Source organism: Erinaceus europaeus, chromosome 3 (assembly GCF_950295315.1).
Source record: "Erinaceus europaeus chromosome 3, mEriEur2.1, whole genome shotgun sequence".
Lineage (NCBI taxonomy): Eukaryota > Metazoa > Chordata > Mammalia > Eulipotyphla > Erinaceidae > Erinaceus > Erinaceus europaeus.
In genome coordinates this window covers 61,594,024-61,610,877 of record NC_080164.1, presented here as the reverse complement: position 1 = coordinate 61,610,877, position 16,854 = coordinate 61,594,024, and the positions used below count along the sequence as shown (strand labels likewise).

At 41.1% G+C, this 16,854-nt stretch overlaps 1 protein-coding gene and 1 non-coding gene across 5 annotated transcripts in view; both read right to left on the bottom strand.

The window, feature by feature from the left end:
• CCDC88A (coiled-coil domain containing 88A) overlaps window positions 1-11,902 on the bottom strand; it is a 143,471-nt gene extending 131,569 nt beyond the window's left edge. For 2 of the 4 annotated variants that reach the window (XM_060187247.1, XM_060187246.1), the window contains exons 1-2: window positions 10,922-11,902; window positions 10,725-10,825 (exon numbers count right to left, since the gene is read on the bottom strand). In XM_060187247.1, the coding sequence (XP_060043230.1) occupies window positions 10,725-10,825; window positions 10,922-10,984 (164 nt within the window). In that variant the 5' untranslated portion in view covers window positions 10,985-11,902. The remainder of the gene's footprint in view (window positions 1-10,724; window positions 10,826-10,921) is intronic. The other 2 variants (XM_007525464.3, XM_060187250.1) reach the window with 1 other exon arrangement.
• Window positions 3,877-3,938, bottom strand: LOC132537903 (U7 small nuclear RNA). Its single transcript, XR_009549316.1, has one exon. It is a non-coding gene; the product is annotated as a U7 small nuclear RNA (small nuclear RNA).
• Window positions 11,903-16,854: the final 4,952 nt, after the last annotated feature.

The following is a 16,854-nucleotide window of genomic DNA, read 5'->3' as shown; positions in this document are numbered from 1 at the left end:
AATTAGGGAAACTGTACCATCAATATCACAACAGACTTTCATACCTCAGTCACCAAAGGTACCAGTTTCAATGTGTTATATATTGGCCCCTTACTCAAGGGCACCAGTTCAATCCCCTAATCCCCATCCCACCCAGGGAGGAAGAAGCTTCATGAGTGGTGAAGCAGTGCTGCAGGTGTCTCTCTCTTTCTCTCTCCCTCTCCCTCTCTCTCTCCCTCCTCCTCTCTCAATTTCTATACAGAAAAAAAAAAAAAAGCCACTGGGAGTGGTAATGGATTCATTAAGCAGGCATACAAAGCATACATATATATGTATGTATATCCATCCCAGATTCAATCTTCAATCCCCAACACTATCATAAGTCACAGATTAGCAGTCTCTGATAAATATAAAAAAATAAATAAATAAATAGGAGGAGAGATAAACTAAAAACAAAATTTTGTACACTAAAACTGAGGGTATCCTCAAATTTTTAAAAATTATAAAATGTCTTTATTCACTACTTTGACATTTATTATAAACACATAAAAACAAATCTGTAGTAAGAGCTGGTGCAGTAATAAATGCCAGGTACTATGCTAGGTGCTAGTGGCATTAACAAAAGATCCCCAGTTTCTAAATGCAGTTGGGGTAGGCGTGGTATCTTATGGGGGAAAGCATTGAACTCTGTCAAAGAACTTCAGAACATTCAGCTACAAGCAGAAACTTGCTTAGTAAAGAGAAGGAAAAAGGACAGTATAGAGGAATTGTTAAATAACAAAAATAAAGATATCAGCGGTTAACATTTACTGAATATTTAACTATATATTAAACAATGTACAAACACTACTCTAATTTGATTTTTTTCTTGACCTGTTTATCTATGTGAAAAATAAAAAACTAACTTGCTAAAAATCATAGAGCAATGTAGATGTGATACCAAAAGAGACAATATAAAACTAATCTGTGGACAAAGATGATTTGTTTAAGGAAACATAAGTATGTATGGATTAGCATAGGATAATAATCATGACAACAACTGGCACTGGGAATACAGTGGTAGACAAAACAAAAAAAAATTGTCCTGGCTTTAGTAGACATTATGTCTACTATAAGAAGGAAGTATTATCCCCCACCTTATAATGTAGGAACTGAGATTTTAAAAGTTAAGCAAATCAATTAAGGTGTCACACTTAATAGGTAGCACAATGCTGTATGAACCCAAGTCTCTCTTATTCTACTTTACCTTCCAACCTCTTATGACTCATTCATTCAATGGAAGAGTATTACGAAGCTACTATACACTAAGTATTCTCTAGGGAATGGCAGAGGAGCAGTGACAATAAGTAGGAGTTAGTCAAAAAGAGCAGTGCTGAGGGGATGATGCATTGGATCGACCTTCTCGTGGTGCATCCCATGAGTACCCATTTATTGGGGAAACTGACGATCCTTCCTAGCTGACTGAATCCACATGGATCCCAGTCACTTTCAAAGCCAGCAACAAGCAGACATCAGGCTCAACCTGACGCTGTTGACTGGCTACGGAAGAAGGGCAAACGCTAGAAGAAGAAGAAGCAGTGCTGAGGAGGTGGAAAAGCAATGCTGGAAGAGGGTTTTATGGAAGGGAAGTATGTATAGAAAGACAAACAGAGAACACACCTTGCTTTGCAATTTGGAGTTAGGCACTAAGAAATAGTACTACTGGATTGTCGGAAAAGTCATGATGTGTTTTCCCATGCAAAAATGCATCATGACTGTTCTGACAGCCCCAATATAGAAAAATGAAATGAGAGAGCCTGGCAGCAGCCAGATGCCAAAGAAGTTTGAATGCTAAAATAATGTGTTTACTCTGATAGAGTGAAAAAAAAAAACAACTTACTATTGAATTGTAAGAAATCATGTTATGCCATGTGCCAGACTGATGTTCTGGTTCTTTATCATATTCCCCCCAAAATTTTTTAAAATGATAAAAAATATATATATATAAGAGGGGGAGTCAGGCGGTAGCGCAGCAGGTTAAGCGCACGTGGTGTGAAGTGCAAAGACTGGCATAAGGATCCCAGTTTGAGTCTCCAGCTCCCCACCTGCAGGGAAGTTGTTTCACAGATGGTGAAGTAGGTCTGCAGGTATCTATCTTTCTCTCCTCCTCTCTGTCTTCCCCTCCTCTCCTCATTTCTCTCTGTCCTATCCAACTAAGATGACAACAATAATAATTACAACAATAAAACAGCAAGGGCAACAAAAGGGAATAAATAAATATTTAAAAAATATATATGTATAAGAGGAACAGGGCTGGGTGGTGGCGCACCTGGTTGAGCACACATTACAGTGCGCAAGGACCCAGGTTCGATACCTGCAGGGGGAAAGTTTAGCAAATGGTGAAACAGTGCTACAGGTGTCTTTCTGTCTCTCTCTACCACCTCCTCCCCTCTCAATTTCTGGCTGTCTCCAATCAATCAATCAATAAAGATAATACAATACCAAAAAAAATTTTTAAATCTAAGAGGAACTAAGACTCTGTGAGCAATATGGTCGTTACTGGGGGCGGGGAAGGGTGCAGTATGGAACTATACTCCTACAAACTTATAATCTTGCAAACTCTATTAAATCACTAATAAAATTCTACTAAAATTTTTAAAACTCGGGAGTCAGCGGTAGCACAGAGGGTTAAGCACACGTGGTGCCAGCGCAAGGACCGGCATAAGGATCCCAGTTCCAGCCCTATGCTCCCCATCTGCAGGGAAGTCGCTTCATAAGCAGTGAAGCACGTGTGCAGGTGTCTATCTTTCTCTCCCCCGTCTTCTCCTCCTCTCTCCATTTCTCTCTGTCCTGTCCTGTCCAACAACGACAACATCAATAACAACAGCAATAACTTCTTCTTCTAGCGTTTGCCCTTCTTCCGTAGCCAGTCAACAGCGTCAGGTTGAGCCTGATGTAAAGTTTCGAGACAGCAATAACTACAACAATAAAACAAGGACAACAAAAGGGAATTTTTTTTTTAATTGTAAAACTCATGCCATATTTATCTATGCATAAACGTGTCATGATTTTCTGACAACCCACTATTTGAAGGAAAAAGAGTAATATAAAAAACACTCATGTTTTATAGGCACAGGGTTAGGTCAGTGGCAGAGCACAGCATCTGCCTGCATGAGATCCTGAGTTCCATCACCAGTAGCACACATGCCAGTGCTCTGGTTCTCTCTCATTAAATATATTTGAAAAATCGCTAAAGAAGATGAAAGAGAAGAGGATATGTGTTTTAGGGCCAGAAAATGGCTTATCCAGTAGAATTCACACCTTATTCACAAAGGCCTGGGTTCAAATCCCAGCACCACGAGTGGCATAGCACTGGGAGGGGGAAACTCTACAGACCACAAAGCAGTCCTGTGGTGCCCATCCCCCTACCCCACTCCATCTGAAATAACTAGAATGAAAAACTGGTCCAGGAACAGTGAAATTGTGCATGCCTAAGGCTCCAGCATTGAAAAAAAAAGTTTTAGAAAGTTTCTGATCACAGATGAGAAGACACTTAAAGAAAGGGTGAGGTTAAACTCAAAAGACCAATAAAGAACTAGTACATTTACCTGAGATCAGGGACACATTTGAAAAATATTTGGAAGATATACCACAACTCGGTAATAAGCAATTCTTAACTACATCTTGTTTTTTAGAGAAGCAATATACAAAAACAAAATTAAACAAAAAAGCAATGAGTCCAGGGCTGGGCAGTGGTGAACCCAGTTGAGAGCATGTTATAATGAACACAGACCTGGGTTCAAGCTCCAACGGCCACCTGTAGGGGGAAAGCTTTGGCAGCGGTAAAACAGCACTGTAGATTATCTTTTTTCCTTCATTCCTTCCTACCTTCCTTCATTTCTCTCTCTCTCTCTTTCTCGGGGCATTCTGATAGAGACCAGAAGACCTTCTAGACAAATTCTAAAAGAGCTGTAACACTGCTTGTAGGTGTCATTCTACATCTCTATCTCTGTTCCCTCTTGATTTCTGTTCCTACCTAGTAAGTAAATAAAATATTAAGATGAGACCTAGTGAGAGAAACCTGAGTGACCAAACCAAAATTCAGAGTCAAAACTATACTTAGAAAGCCTATGTATTTTATGTAACTTTTATCATAAAGTTAACACCTATCTTTTCTTTCTTTTTTTTTTTTTTCAGCCAAGCACTGCCCAGTTCTATCCAGTGGTAGTGCTAAGGACTGAACCTGGGATGCTGGGATCACAAATATCAAAGTGTTTTACATAAATATTTCCTATTTCTTTTTTTTTTTTTCAGCCAAGCACTGCCAGTTCTGTCTAGTGGTAGTGCTAAGGATTGAACCTGGGATGCTGGGATCACGAATATCAAAGTGTTTTACATAAATATTTCCTATTTCCTAGCTCCCAATCTTTTAAATTTTTTTTTTTTTTTTGCTTCCAGGGTTATAGCTGGGTCTCTGTACCTGCACCACGAATCCACTGATCTTGGAGGCCATTTTTCCCCCTTTATTGTCCTTGTTGTTTTATCATTGTTGTGGTTATTACTATTGTTATTGTTGCTGTCATTGTTGTTGGATAAGACAGAGAGAAATGGAGAGAGGAGGGGAGACAGAGAAGGGCAGAGAAAGATAGACACCTGCAGACCTGCTTCACCGCTTGTGAAGCGACTCCCCTACAGGTGGGGAGCCAGGGGCTCGAACGGGATTCTCACCCCAATCCTTGCTCTTCGTACCACGTGCATTTAACCCACTGTGCTACTGCCCAACTCCCCCAATCTTTTAAATCTTAAGCACTGAGCAGAGAGACACTTCTCAGTCAACTTTATCTGTTTCTCAAGAAATATTTAAGCAGAAGTCTGATAACCATGTGTCAGTTTTATTTGAAAAATGACTTTCATTGTAGATAACTTATAATGTCTCTTCAAACTCAAGATTGTAAAAAAAAAAAAAAAAGTTATAAAAAATATATCACAATTTCCAAGTATTTTAAGTATAGATCTCTATAGTTGTCTAATGGGGCTGAATCATAGAAAGCAATTCCAAGGGGCCGGGTGGTTGAGCACACATGTCGCAACCTGAGTTGGAGTCCCCAATCCCCACTCACAGGAAGAAAGTTTTTGAGAGTGATGAAGCAGTGCTACAGGTGTCTGTCTCTCTCCATTCTCTACCACCCCCTTCCCTCTCGATTTCTGGCTGTTTCTATCCAATAAATAAATAAATATAAAAAATTTAAAAAGAAAGCAATTGCAAATATTTTAAAGATATTAATGATGTTCTCAATACTTAGAAACTGTAATATTTCAGTTGCTTAAGTGTGTTTCTGAATGTGTTTTTCTTTTTAACTTTAGGATTATTAAATTCACAACATTACAGATTTTAAAGAAAAAATAATTACAGCAAGCTATATTCAAAATTGGTTAAAAAGGGAGTCCAGCGGTAGCTCAGCAGGTTAAGCTCAGGTGGTGCAAAGTGCAAGGACAGGCTTAAGGCCCCCTGTTCAAGGACTCCCCCCCCCACACACACCCTGCTCCCCACCTGCAGGGATGGGGATCCTTACCGCAGGGGAGTCGCTTCACAGGCGGTGAAGCAGGTCTGTAGGTGTCTATCTTTCTCTCCCCCTCTTTGTCTTCCCCTCCTTTCTCCATTTCCCTCTGTCCTACCTGACAACAATAATAACTACAACAATAATAATAAAAAGCATAAGGGCAACAAAAGGGAATAAATAAATATTTTAAATAATAATAATAATTAAAAAATTTTTTAAAAGGCTGGGAGTATGGACTGACCTGCCAGTACCCACACAAAATTGGTTACAGAACTACATTGACAGCTCAAACAGGAAAACAATGATTTTTATTTCACTGTCATCAAGCCCCATGCCTAACAAGCAGCACCAAGGGAAAAAAGGTTTTATTTGCTCGAAGTAGGAAAATGCCCTGCAGCATGCAGAAGAGCTGGCCCATCATTCCAGATTTCTGAATAGCTTCCTATTCCCCTTAGGCATTAGTTAGAGGACTAATGCCATGTCACAAGCTCTTACAGAGATTCTTTGATTCAAGGACTTACTCCAGGAAATCCAGAATTTACCTCTGAATACAGTAAGTCCCATGTCAGTGAACAGATTGTAAAATGTTATTCAACTCACCTGGTAAATTCAGTTCCTTACTTTCACATTTTAAGTACAAAATGTTTTGTAAAACCGAAGTTACTACATCAATATTCTCAAGCACTTTAGACAGAAAAAAATAAATTCTATTGTAAGGCTACTAAGACAAAATCTGTTACATCTGAAGGCAGGAATATACAAGATTCAAAGGGTAAAAATAAATAAATAAGTATTCTTTTCATCATGAAAGCATAAAATGACTCAAATTTACACGATCCCCCCAAAAAAGTATCTCCTGCCTGAAAAAGAACTAGAAAAATAAAAAGACAAAGTATGTGAAAGGCATTTTTCCAGACATTGAACATCAAGCAACAAAGGGCAATACATCCTTAAGAAATAAGAAACAAGTAAGATGAGTCCTATAATTGCTCCAGTTTTTCTAGGACATAAACCAGAGATAGGGATTACCAATAGAGCACCAAGCTGAAGTCTCCTGAGTTGAAGAAACAGAACTTAGTATGGAGACAATAACTGTTAAATATAAGGCCATGTACCTAAGAGAGAGGCGCAACACAGAAACATCCAGAGTTCTTGCACAATATACTCAAGTCTTCAGCTGAGTGTAAGGAAAATACATGCGGGGGGGAGGGGGAATTAGAGGGACCACCTCTAATTTGATTGTAACTAAATAAAGCTCCAGAAACAGTTTTTGTTCTCATGATTCTAAGTGCTCAGAACAGTTCTGTCTCAGTAGTAATGACAAAGCAGTCTAACAAAAGCTAAGATTTGAAAACACTAAACTATTTCCAAGTAGTTAAACTACATCTCAGACAAACTCAAAAACATTTAGCGGAATACAAAAATACTCAGCACCCAACAAATGAAAATTCTAAATACATGGTATTCACTCAAAATTTACCAGAAATACAGCAAAAGTATGAAACTACACCAACAATATGGGGCCAGGTGGTAGCGCAGTGGGTTAAGCGTATATGGCACAAAGTCCAAGGACCGGGTAGGAATCTCATTTGAGCCCCAGCTCCCAACTGCCAGAAATGAAAAATATTCTGTACTAAACTAATCTAAAAAATATTCTGTACTAATCTAAGATTAAATATTGAAAAAGATGTGTACAAACTATCATATTCACTGTCAAATATAAAACATTAATCCCCCAATAAAGGAAAAAATAAGGAAAAGAAAAAGATGGGGGGCAGGAGCAGATAGCATACTGGTTATGTAAACAGACTCTCATGCCTGAGGCTCCATCAAGTCCAGGTTCAATCCCCTGAACCACCATAAGCCAGAGCTGAGCAGTGCTCTGGAAAGAAAGGAAGGAAGGAAGGATGGATGGAAGGAAGGGAGGGAGAGAGAAAGAAAGGAAGAGAGAGAGAAAGAGAGGGAGAAGAAGGTAGGGAGAAAGAAAGGGAGGGAGGAAGAAAGGGAAGAAGGGAGGGAGGAAGAAAGCCTGAAATAAAAAATATTCTGCATTAACATCAGATTAAATATTGAAAAAGATGAATCTGGAGATAGCAAGATTATCTAAAATGAAGGCTGAAAAAATTAAGCCAAACCAAATCATCAGTGATGCTAATACACACAACTGTATTTCCAAAGATGTACAAAATATATGTATTCGTACATATTTAAATATATATACCATAAATTTCCAAATTACAAACTACAGATTTAAGAAGTCCCAACAAACTCCAAACAGAAGAAATATGAAGTAATCCAGGAGGTGGTGCAGTGGATAGAGCACTGCACTCTCAAGCATGAGGTCTCGAGTTCAATACCCCGCAGCACATGTACCAGAGTGATATCTAGTTCTTTCTCTCATCCTATCCTTCTCATAAATAAGTAATTTTTAAAAATAAGTATATAAATCTTTAAAAAAAAAATTAACATGATGTACATTGTAAGTTACATTTACAAAGGGTTCCAATCTAAAATTTCCTTAGGGTGAGCTGGTGAAATAGCATAATGGTTAGGTAAAAGACCACACTGAGGCACTGAGGTCCAAGGGCCAGTCCCCAGTTCCACTATATGCCAGAGCTGAGTACTGCCCTGGTTATAAAAATTTAGGGGGAAAAAAATCCTCAGGAGTTCAGGAGACAGCTCACTTAATAGTCCAAACAATTTATCATACCTATGCACCTAGGTTCTAGCACCTGGACATGCAAAGGGGATGCTTCCTGGTAAAGCAGTGCTGTAGTGTCTCTCCTTTCCTTCCCTCCCTCCCTATTTAGAAAAAAAAAAAAAAAAAGCTTAAACTAGGGCTAATTCCTAGGTAAAGTGAGTAGGTACAGTTTCAACCCCATAATATAGTACACTATATCAATCTGATTTAAGTGTATAACAGAAATCTTAATGATTTCAAAGAAAACATCTTTTTAAACTGTCCATTTTGTTGCTTTTTTAAGTAAATAGTCCATTAAAATATATGTATGCTCATCTAACTTTAGCAAATTATTTTTTAAAAAGCTAGTATGTAATTTGATTAGTCTTTCTTCTTTCTCTTTTCTTTTAATTTATATAGGTCATTCAGAACAGAATTAGGACACTAAAAAAAAAAAAAAACACTTTTAAAGAAACTGAGAGGTGGAAGTGAAAACAGAAGCAGATTTGAGGTTTGAAATGGAACTAGTCTGCCTCCCAGAAAAACTTGGCAACCACTATTTTGGAACATCATTATATAAACATAAAAATATATATCTGAAGTATAAAACTGTACTCAAAGTGAAAACAAGATAAAGCGTTTTTAGCATTTCAGGACTAAAAAAAAATATTCTTAGGAACATAATCATTTAAACAGAATGGAAAACTAAAGTAATGTACTTTCCTATTTTTATGAACACAGCTTTTTTTCAGAGTTCAGCAAATTCAAAATTTTCTCTCTAAAAACAAGTTTTAAAAAGAGGCGTAGGGGAGCAAGTCCTGAGTATCTACTGTAATGGCTACCCTTCCTGTCATGTGTGTTCCCTAAAATAAAGTTAATTTAATCATTCTATCATTTTGCTTGGGAAATAGTGGACTATTTCAAAGACAATAAATAGTTCCATGGGAAAGTAGCCAAAAATATACTTATTACCCCAGGAAATAATTCCATTTTCCTTTAAGGAAAAAAATTACACAGATACATTTAGATAACATATATGTTTCTCTAGGTACATAAACAAAACACTTTTGTAAGACATACAATAAATCAACACACATGAAAAATGGCACACAAATTTCTTTGAACATACAGAATGAGAAGTTATTGATTAAGCAATTATTTATGTATTTGATCGACTTTTAAACAGAATAATTTCAAATAAAATACAGATTGATGCTTTATATGTACTGTGGTTATTTGACCTGATCTTATTATCTAGTAGCAATTATTAATATAGTACACTAAATTCCCACATATATAAATATCTTCAAGTTTCAAGCTACAATTATAATCAGATTCAGGAGAAAGAAAATATATACACATTATCTTTAGCATAATTCTAATACCCAGTTTGATAGGCTATACTGATGTATTTTAAAATGCAGGTTTGCTACAATACATATAGTTTTTTTTATATATTTATTTTATTTATTTATTCCCTTTTGTTGCCCTTGTTTTATTGTTGTAGTTATTATTGTTGTTGTCGTTGTTGGATAGGACAGAGAGAAATGGAGAGAGGAGGGGAAGACAGAGAGGAGGAGAGAAAGATAGACACCTGCAGACCTGCTTCACTGAAGCGACTCCCCTGCAGGTGGGGATCCGGGGTTCGAACCGGGATCCTTATGCCGGTCCTTGTACTTTGCGCCACCTGCGCTTAACCCGCTGCGCTACAGCCCGACTCCCCCATATAGTAGTTTTTATTTCATTGATGCAGTTAATGATTTCATTGTTTACTGTCTATTCCATCTTAAATTTCCCACTCAAGATAAACCCAATTACCACAAACATAAACAACAAAGATTTGCTTGCTAAATGACTCATTTAGTTGCATCAAGATTTCAGTTACCTGTTTCCCAAAAACAGCTCTAAGAATACTTAAAATGACCCTGCAAATACAAATCTAATAATTCTCACAAAAATCCATCTAATCAAATCTTAGTTACTGAAATGAATGTAAATCATCAAAAGTACACACTACAGAAATGGCCCTCACCCATCAAACCTGTTGTTTGAAATTCTCTTCTGAAATGTTATTACTTTTATAATTTCAAAATGTGAGCCATTTATTTTAAGACAAAAATAAAAATAAACATTTTGCATCAAATGCACATAGCTTTACAGTAGCTCACCCTGACCTTAGGAAAACTATTCTCATAGAGCTCTACAAATTTATCAAAGAGGGCACAATGTGGTTTGGGTTTCAGCACTGCAGACAATAAATGACAGTATGTGGTTTGCAGAACGAAAAATCAAAGTTTCACAATTTTAGCAGGTAGAAAAATCACAAGGTTGTGATAAATGGGCTGGGGATTTAAGATTATCTCTCTCTCTTACAAGACCCAATTCTGAAGCCACCTGAATGTGTCTGACCAAAGAAGGAAATTAGATGCTTAATGTCTCAAGTTCACAGTATGGTGTGTGGGTTGTGTGGAGTGTGTGTGTGTGTGTTCACAAATAAAACAAGCTACTGAGAAAACAACACTTACATTTGGTGCATGACCTGGTTCAAGAATACCCCGTCCACCAAAGCCACATATTCATCCAGGTTAGTTCCATTTCCTGCAGCCAGAGGTCCAAACGTTTTAACCTAGAGCAGAGGGATCATCAAGACAAGAACGCCCACCTCCATCTCCGCAGCCGCACATAATGCAGCAAAACATACAATAAAGGACACCCCACTTACCCAAGTGACCAAGGGGCTGGTCATGAACTGCTCCAGAAGCGGAGTGAAAATCTCGTTCTCCATTTTACAGATAATGTATTTAAAAAGGGTTAAGAAAGGAAAAAAAAAAAAAAAAGGAACTAACACACACAAAAAAAATACGCCTAGCGAATTGGCCACTAAACGTTAAAAGTCCGTAGAAATCAATGAAAGGCCATTTCGAGACGGAAAGACAATGTCATCGTGGAAGGGAGGAAAACTCTCCTTCCTTAAAGAATATCCCAGACGGAAACCAGCAGAACCCCCTCCTCCAAGCGGCTTCGACAGCCGCCACGAGCAGCAGCAGCAGCAGCCGCAGCCGCCGCCGCCTGCAAGGGAAATGTCTGTGCGGGGCGAGGAGGGGCAGAGAAAAGGCATCTGGAGGAGGAAGAAGGAGAAAGGGGGATGGAGAGGCAAGACAAAAAAAAAAAAAAAAAAAAAAGCCCGTCAAGGTTGTCTGGTGCCTCGGAAGCCAAAGCAGAGAAACTGCTCACCCACACCCAGAGGGCTGACCCAACGTGGGCAGATGAACGAGCACGTTAGAGCCCCCGCCGAGGGTCCCGAGCGTCCGGCCAGCTCGGCCTCCGCGTTCCGCCCAGCACGTTCCAGCCGCCCGCGGGCATGGAGCCGCTCTCGCCCGCGCAGCCTCCCCGGCCCGCCGGCGCCTCACCGCAGCCACGCAGGGCTCGCCCCTTCCCCCCGAACAGACACCATCCTTCGCGGGCCCTGGAGCCTCGCCTCCAGCCCCCTTCCCCTCCTGGGGGGCGTGGGGGCTCGCTTGTGTGCCCCTAACGCCCCAGCCTCCCCTGCCCTGCCCGGCTTTTCAAGACGCCTCTGTGAAGCCCCGGCACAAAAAAAAAAAAAAAAAAAATCAGCGGCGCGCTCCAGTCCCCTCCACCGCCCTCTCCCGAGGAGCCGGAGTAACGGCCTCAGAACCGCAATGCCGCATCACACCCGCGCCTTTCCGCTCTAGTAGGGCCGCAAGGCAGCCGTCAAAGGGAGCGCGCTGCTCCTTCCGCGCCCGTATCCTTCCGCCGATTCCCCGCCCCTCCCGCGCCGCCGCCTCTGGATTGTCGGAGAAGAAAACCGCTGCATGAGCGCGTTTCCGATTGAGCGCGCTCCCGCGCCTGCCCCGCCGCCGCCCACATTCTGGCAACGGGCGTGGACGCGCTCTCGCTGCAGCTGCTGCTGTGGCCGGCGCCTCGCTCGAGCCCAGGACCGTTGCCAGGGCCTGGGGGGCGGGGGGGCGGATGAGAAAGGCAGGGGAGGGGGTCTGTCTGCTCGCTAGCTCATGCCTAATTATGGTTTATTTCCTCCCCGACTGCCTTCTTTGATGTGTGAAGGAAAAGGAATGAAATCCTTCTCTTTTAAACATGAGGGATGCAGACAGCTTTTTTTTTTTTTTTTCCTTTTTTCGGACAGTTTGATTTGATCTGTTAAGCGTGCTTTCGCCTGCAAAACGGAATGGGAAAACTCACTGCAGCAAATGGCAGAGCAAGGACTCGAGCAGCAAACTTGCTTTAAAAAAATGACTGCTATTTTCTTCTTAATAATAATAATATTCAGCCTTCTATTAAAGCATGAATGTTCTTCAACATTGCTAGTGGATGTATCAATAGTAAGATTTTAAATAATCAAAAGCTGTCTTTCAAGATGCTGGTATTCTGGAACTGGAGTAAACGTGATTCAGACGTTGTCTGACTGGCCATTGAAAAAATATCCAGACAAAATCAAGAGCTACTCAGGGAAACATTTGGAAGTCTTCCAAGTTTGGTGACAAATAAACAGATTACATATCTGTCATAAATCTCTGTGCCATGCACAACTGGAGTCACCAAAATAAGTTTAAGAGTTGCCCAGCAAAATCAACTGTTACTTCTCTTTTGGAAGGAAGATAGACTTTCCCCTGGGACAAAATGAGCATGAAAAATTGTTTGGAGAAAACACAGTATTATAGCTTTGCAATCTGTAATGTTTACATTTGCATAAATACCTACTCTGAGTACTTACGTGATTTTTTTTAATTAGCAGTAAAAATTTTTTTTCATAAGATTGAGTTAAGAAACAGCAAGATGTCTTAATTAAATGAGAGGCTGGATAGTGTTCTTACTGTCTGATTCAAACCTAGGCTCTGATGCTTACCAACTGTTTTAGTCAGGGCAAGTATGAAACCTCTCTGTTCTTCACATGTAATGCAGGGATAATAATAGAATTAAACCAAATGCAATCCTTTAGTATGAGGTCTTCAAATATTATTGAAGTTATTTTCATCATTTTCATCCAACCAAATAAAGAATCTTTAGGGGAAGAAAAAAAGAAAGAAAACCTTGAGATAAAATCTTCCTTCAGTTTCCTTTGAAAGATTCTTGTTGTGGAGAGGAGAAACATGCTTTTTCAAAATCTTAGTCAAAATTAAATTACTGTTATGTGGCAATTTACTAGATGTTACAGAACTGAAACTTCTCATGTCCTGGTCAGTACACAAACCTTGGCCCAGCCCATTTACTACCAATCTTTTCCTTCTGTTCTTGATGACTCTTTCTTAGTCACAGTTTTTTTATTTGGAGATGTAGATCAAGATAGTGCAGGCACCAAGAAAGAAGCATCGCTTCTAGCAGAAGTCCAAAGCCTAGCAAGTCCACCTTTCTTTGTAATCCCTCAAGTTTGACAAAATCATACTGGAATTTATTTTAAGACAGACCAACTAGCTTTATTCACAGTGGAAAAGGCCATAAAGTACTGGCACCAAATACTACAGGATAAGGACATTATAGGCAATGATTAAGGGTTAGCACAGGAATTTTTGTGTTTGTTTTTTAAGACAGCATATTTTCTAGTTCCTATTGGTAGTTGGTCCTCACAAAAATCTGTATTCCCCTCTAGAACCAGATGCTTTCTGGTCTGTCTTTAGATTTCAGAGAGAGACAGAGAAAGAGAGAGAAACATGAGGAGTTAATTGTAAAAACAGGAAGCTTTAGACCAGACTGAAGTCTGGAGGAACTTATTTGAAAACCTACCAATTTACAATTCTCAAATTTAATAGCAGCCTTAGAAATGCTTTATAATATCTCAAGAGTACAATCAGGAAACTTCTCTGTCTGGCAAAAGAGAGATTGTGCTTTATACAGAATTTAATAGTCTTTGAATTGCAATGTCCTGTAAGATTAAATTCAAATTTTTCCTTCTATGCACCTTTCATTTAGAGGTTTCTTTCTTTCTTTCTTTTTCCTTTTTCTTTTTTGCTTCCAGGGTTATCACTGGCGTTCAGTGCTTGCACTATAAATCCACTCCTCCTGGCAGCCATCTTTTCCTTTTTATTTATTTATTTTATTTTTTATTAGATAGGACAGAGATAAATTGAGAGATGAAGGGGATATAGAGAGGGAAAGAGAAAGAAAGACACCTGAGAAACCTGCTTTATCCCTTGTGAAGTGACCCCCATGCAGGTGAGGAGCCACAATCCTTGCACTGATCCTTGTGTTTCATACTATGGGCGCCTAACCTAGTGCATTACCGCCCACTTAAACTCTCCACTTAGAGATTTCTTCAATTCCAGTTGAGGTTCTACTTGTATTTTCTCTTCTGATCTTGTTTTTCAACTTCTGCCTGAGAAGTTGAGATCACCCTATAGTCATCCTTCTGTTTCACTTACCATGAATTTTTCAAGATCCATCCAAGATCAGCTGAATCCTTCCACTTTCTATGAAGCCAACATCACCCTGGTATCTAAAGCAGACAGAGATACAACTAAAAAAGAAAACTACAGACCTGTATCCCTGATAAACATAGAGGCTACCATTCCTTTCTAAAACATCTTTCCTATTTTTAGACTACATTTTTAAAGATTTATGCAAGGGAGAACAAGAACCAGAGCAACACTACAATGCTGGGGTTTGAAATCACTACCTCCGGCATGCAAGTTCCATGTTCTACCACTACATCAACTGGACGACTTTTAAAAATGTATTTTGAGGGACCAGGTGGTGGCACACCTGGTTGAGTGTTGCTGAGGACTTATTCTGATGCAGTCTCCACCCCCAGGTTTTTCTATGCCTCGCTAAATCCTAGAGTGCCCCCTTTCAACCAATCCTGGCCCTACACGTCACCCCTGGTTGTCGCCCAATAAAAAGCCCCCTCACCCCTCCCCTCGCTCTCTCTGGGCTCTCGGCTCTCCCTCTCTGAGGTCTCGCTCCCTGCTCTCCCCCTGCGGTCGGCCATTGCTGGCTGGCTCCACGTGGTCTGAACCAAACCTCCCCCCCCCATCCTATAATAAAGATCTGTGTACCCCTTTGCTCTGGACGTCCGCTCTCTTCTCCGCGGTGCAGCCCGACACCAGACCACCTCAACAACATCTGGCGCCCATCGTGTTCCGTACCCACACCACGCCCGGCCTGAGGTCTCCGAAACCGCCCAGACACAGGTAAGTGGCATCCGCCCACTTCTGTGGCCCCGCGTTTCCCTCCACTATGGGAAATTTCTCGTTTTATGAGGAGGTGTCCCAGTCATTATCTCTTGACCTGGGACAGATTCCCGCTGTCATAAAAGGTTTAATTTTCGCTACCCCTTGGATTTTTTTAACTGTGGTCGCCACTTTCAAGATATGTAAAACGTGGTATGCCATAAGGATAAGTGACCTTGAGGCTGAGGTACGAGAGTTAAATCACATGTGCTTAAGACTTAGACATCCTAAGCGATCAGCGGCTAAACCCAAGAATTCCGTTCCCACAGACACGCACACGTGTTCGGACGCTCCTCCTCTGACCCCACCCCCTTCCACCTTTCAGGTTTCAGCTCCGCCTGCGTTCCTGAACCCTGCCCCTTCTGTCCCGGTTTCAGCTTCCGTTTCAGCTCCGCCTGAGGCGCCTGCGTTCCTGAACCCCGCCCCTTCCATCCTGGTTTCAGCTCCGCCTGCGTTCCTGAACCCTGCCCCTTCTGTCCCGGTTTCAGCTTCGCCCACGGCCCCTGCCTCCGCAGTTTCAACTCTGCCTGCAGCTTCTGCGTTCCTGAACCCCGCCCCTGCCCCTGCTGTCCCAGTTTCAGCTCCGCCTGCAGCTTCCATTTTCCTGACCCCGCCCCCGGCCCCTGCTGCCGCGGTTTCAGCTCCGCCTGAGGCTTCCTCGTCCCTGACCCCGCCCCCTGCTGATACATCACCATTAAGAGATCTAGTGGCTGAGATACGAGAGCTAAAGGATATTTTTTCAGCATTTAAGGATTTTAAACCATGTGCAGTCCACCCCGGGAGCTCCGTCCCCGTAGATATGCGTTTAGTCTCCCCTGCAGCCACTACAGCAGTTTCTACTGAACTTTCCACTTCTGTAGCTCCCTCTCCCGTGCCACCGGACCAAATCCACACATTCCCAGTAAACTTGGCCCCTTCTAAACAAAACCCTCAGCCGTGGCAGCCATATTCCTCGAAAGAACTTGGAACGCTCAGGCAAGCAGTCAGGGAGGACGGTATGCACTCTCCATGGACCAAGTCCGTTTTGAGAAGCTTTTACCAGCATTTAAATACACCACAAGACTGGAAAGAACTGGCTCGTGCTGCACTCCCAGACCCTCTCTATCTTCAGTGGCAGGCATGTTTCCGCGATGAGTGCTCTAGGCAATCGCAGGAAAATAGTAACAAACAGATAGAATGGAATTCTGATGCTTTGTTTGGAGCAGGAGCTTATGAATCTGGAGCTCAGCAGGCAGAAGCCAGGTTTCCAACTGGTTATTTTGAACAGGTACGCATCTGTGCAACACAAGCATGGGAAAGGGTGACCACACCTGATGTAGATCCATCAGCTCCCATTAACTCTTTTCACCAAGGCTCTGATGAGTCATTGGCGAGCTTCATCTCAAGGGTGAAGAGAAGCTTAGAGAGAAAGGTTTATAATCCTGACGTCCGCACACTACTCCTGCGCTCTATTGTC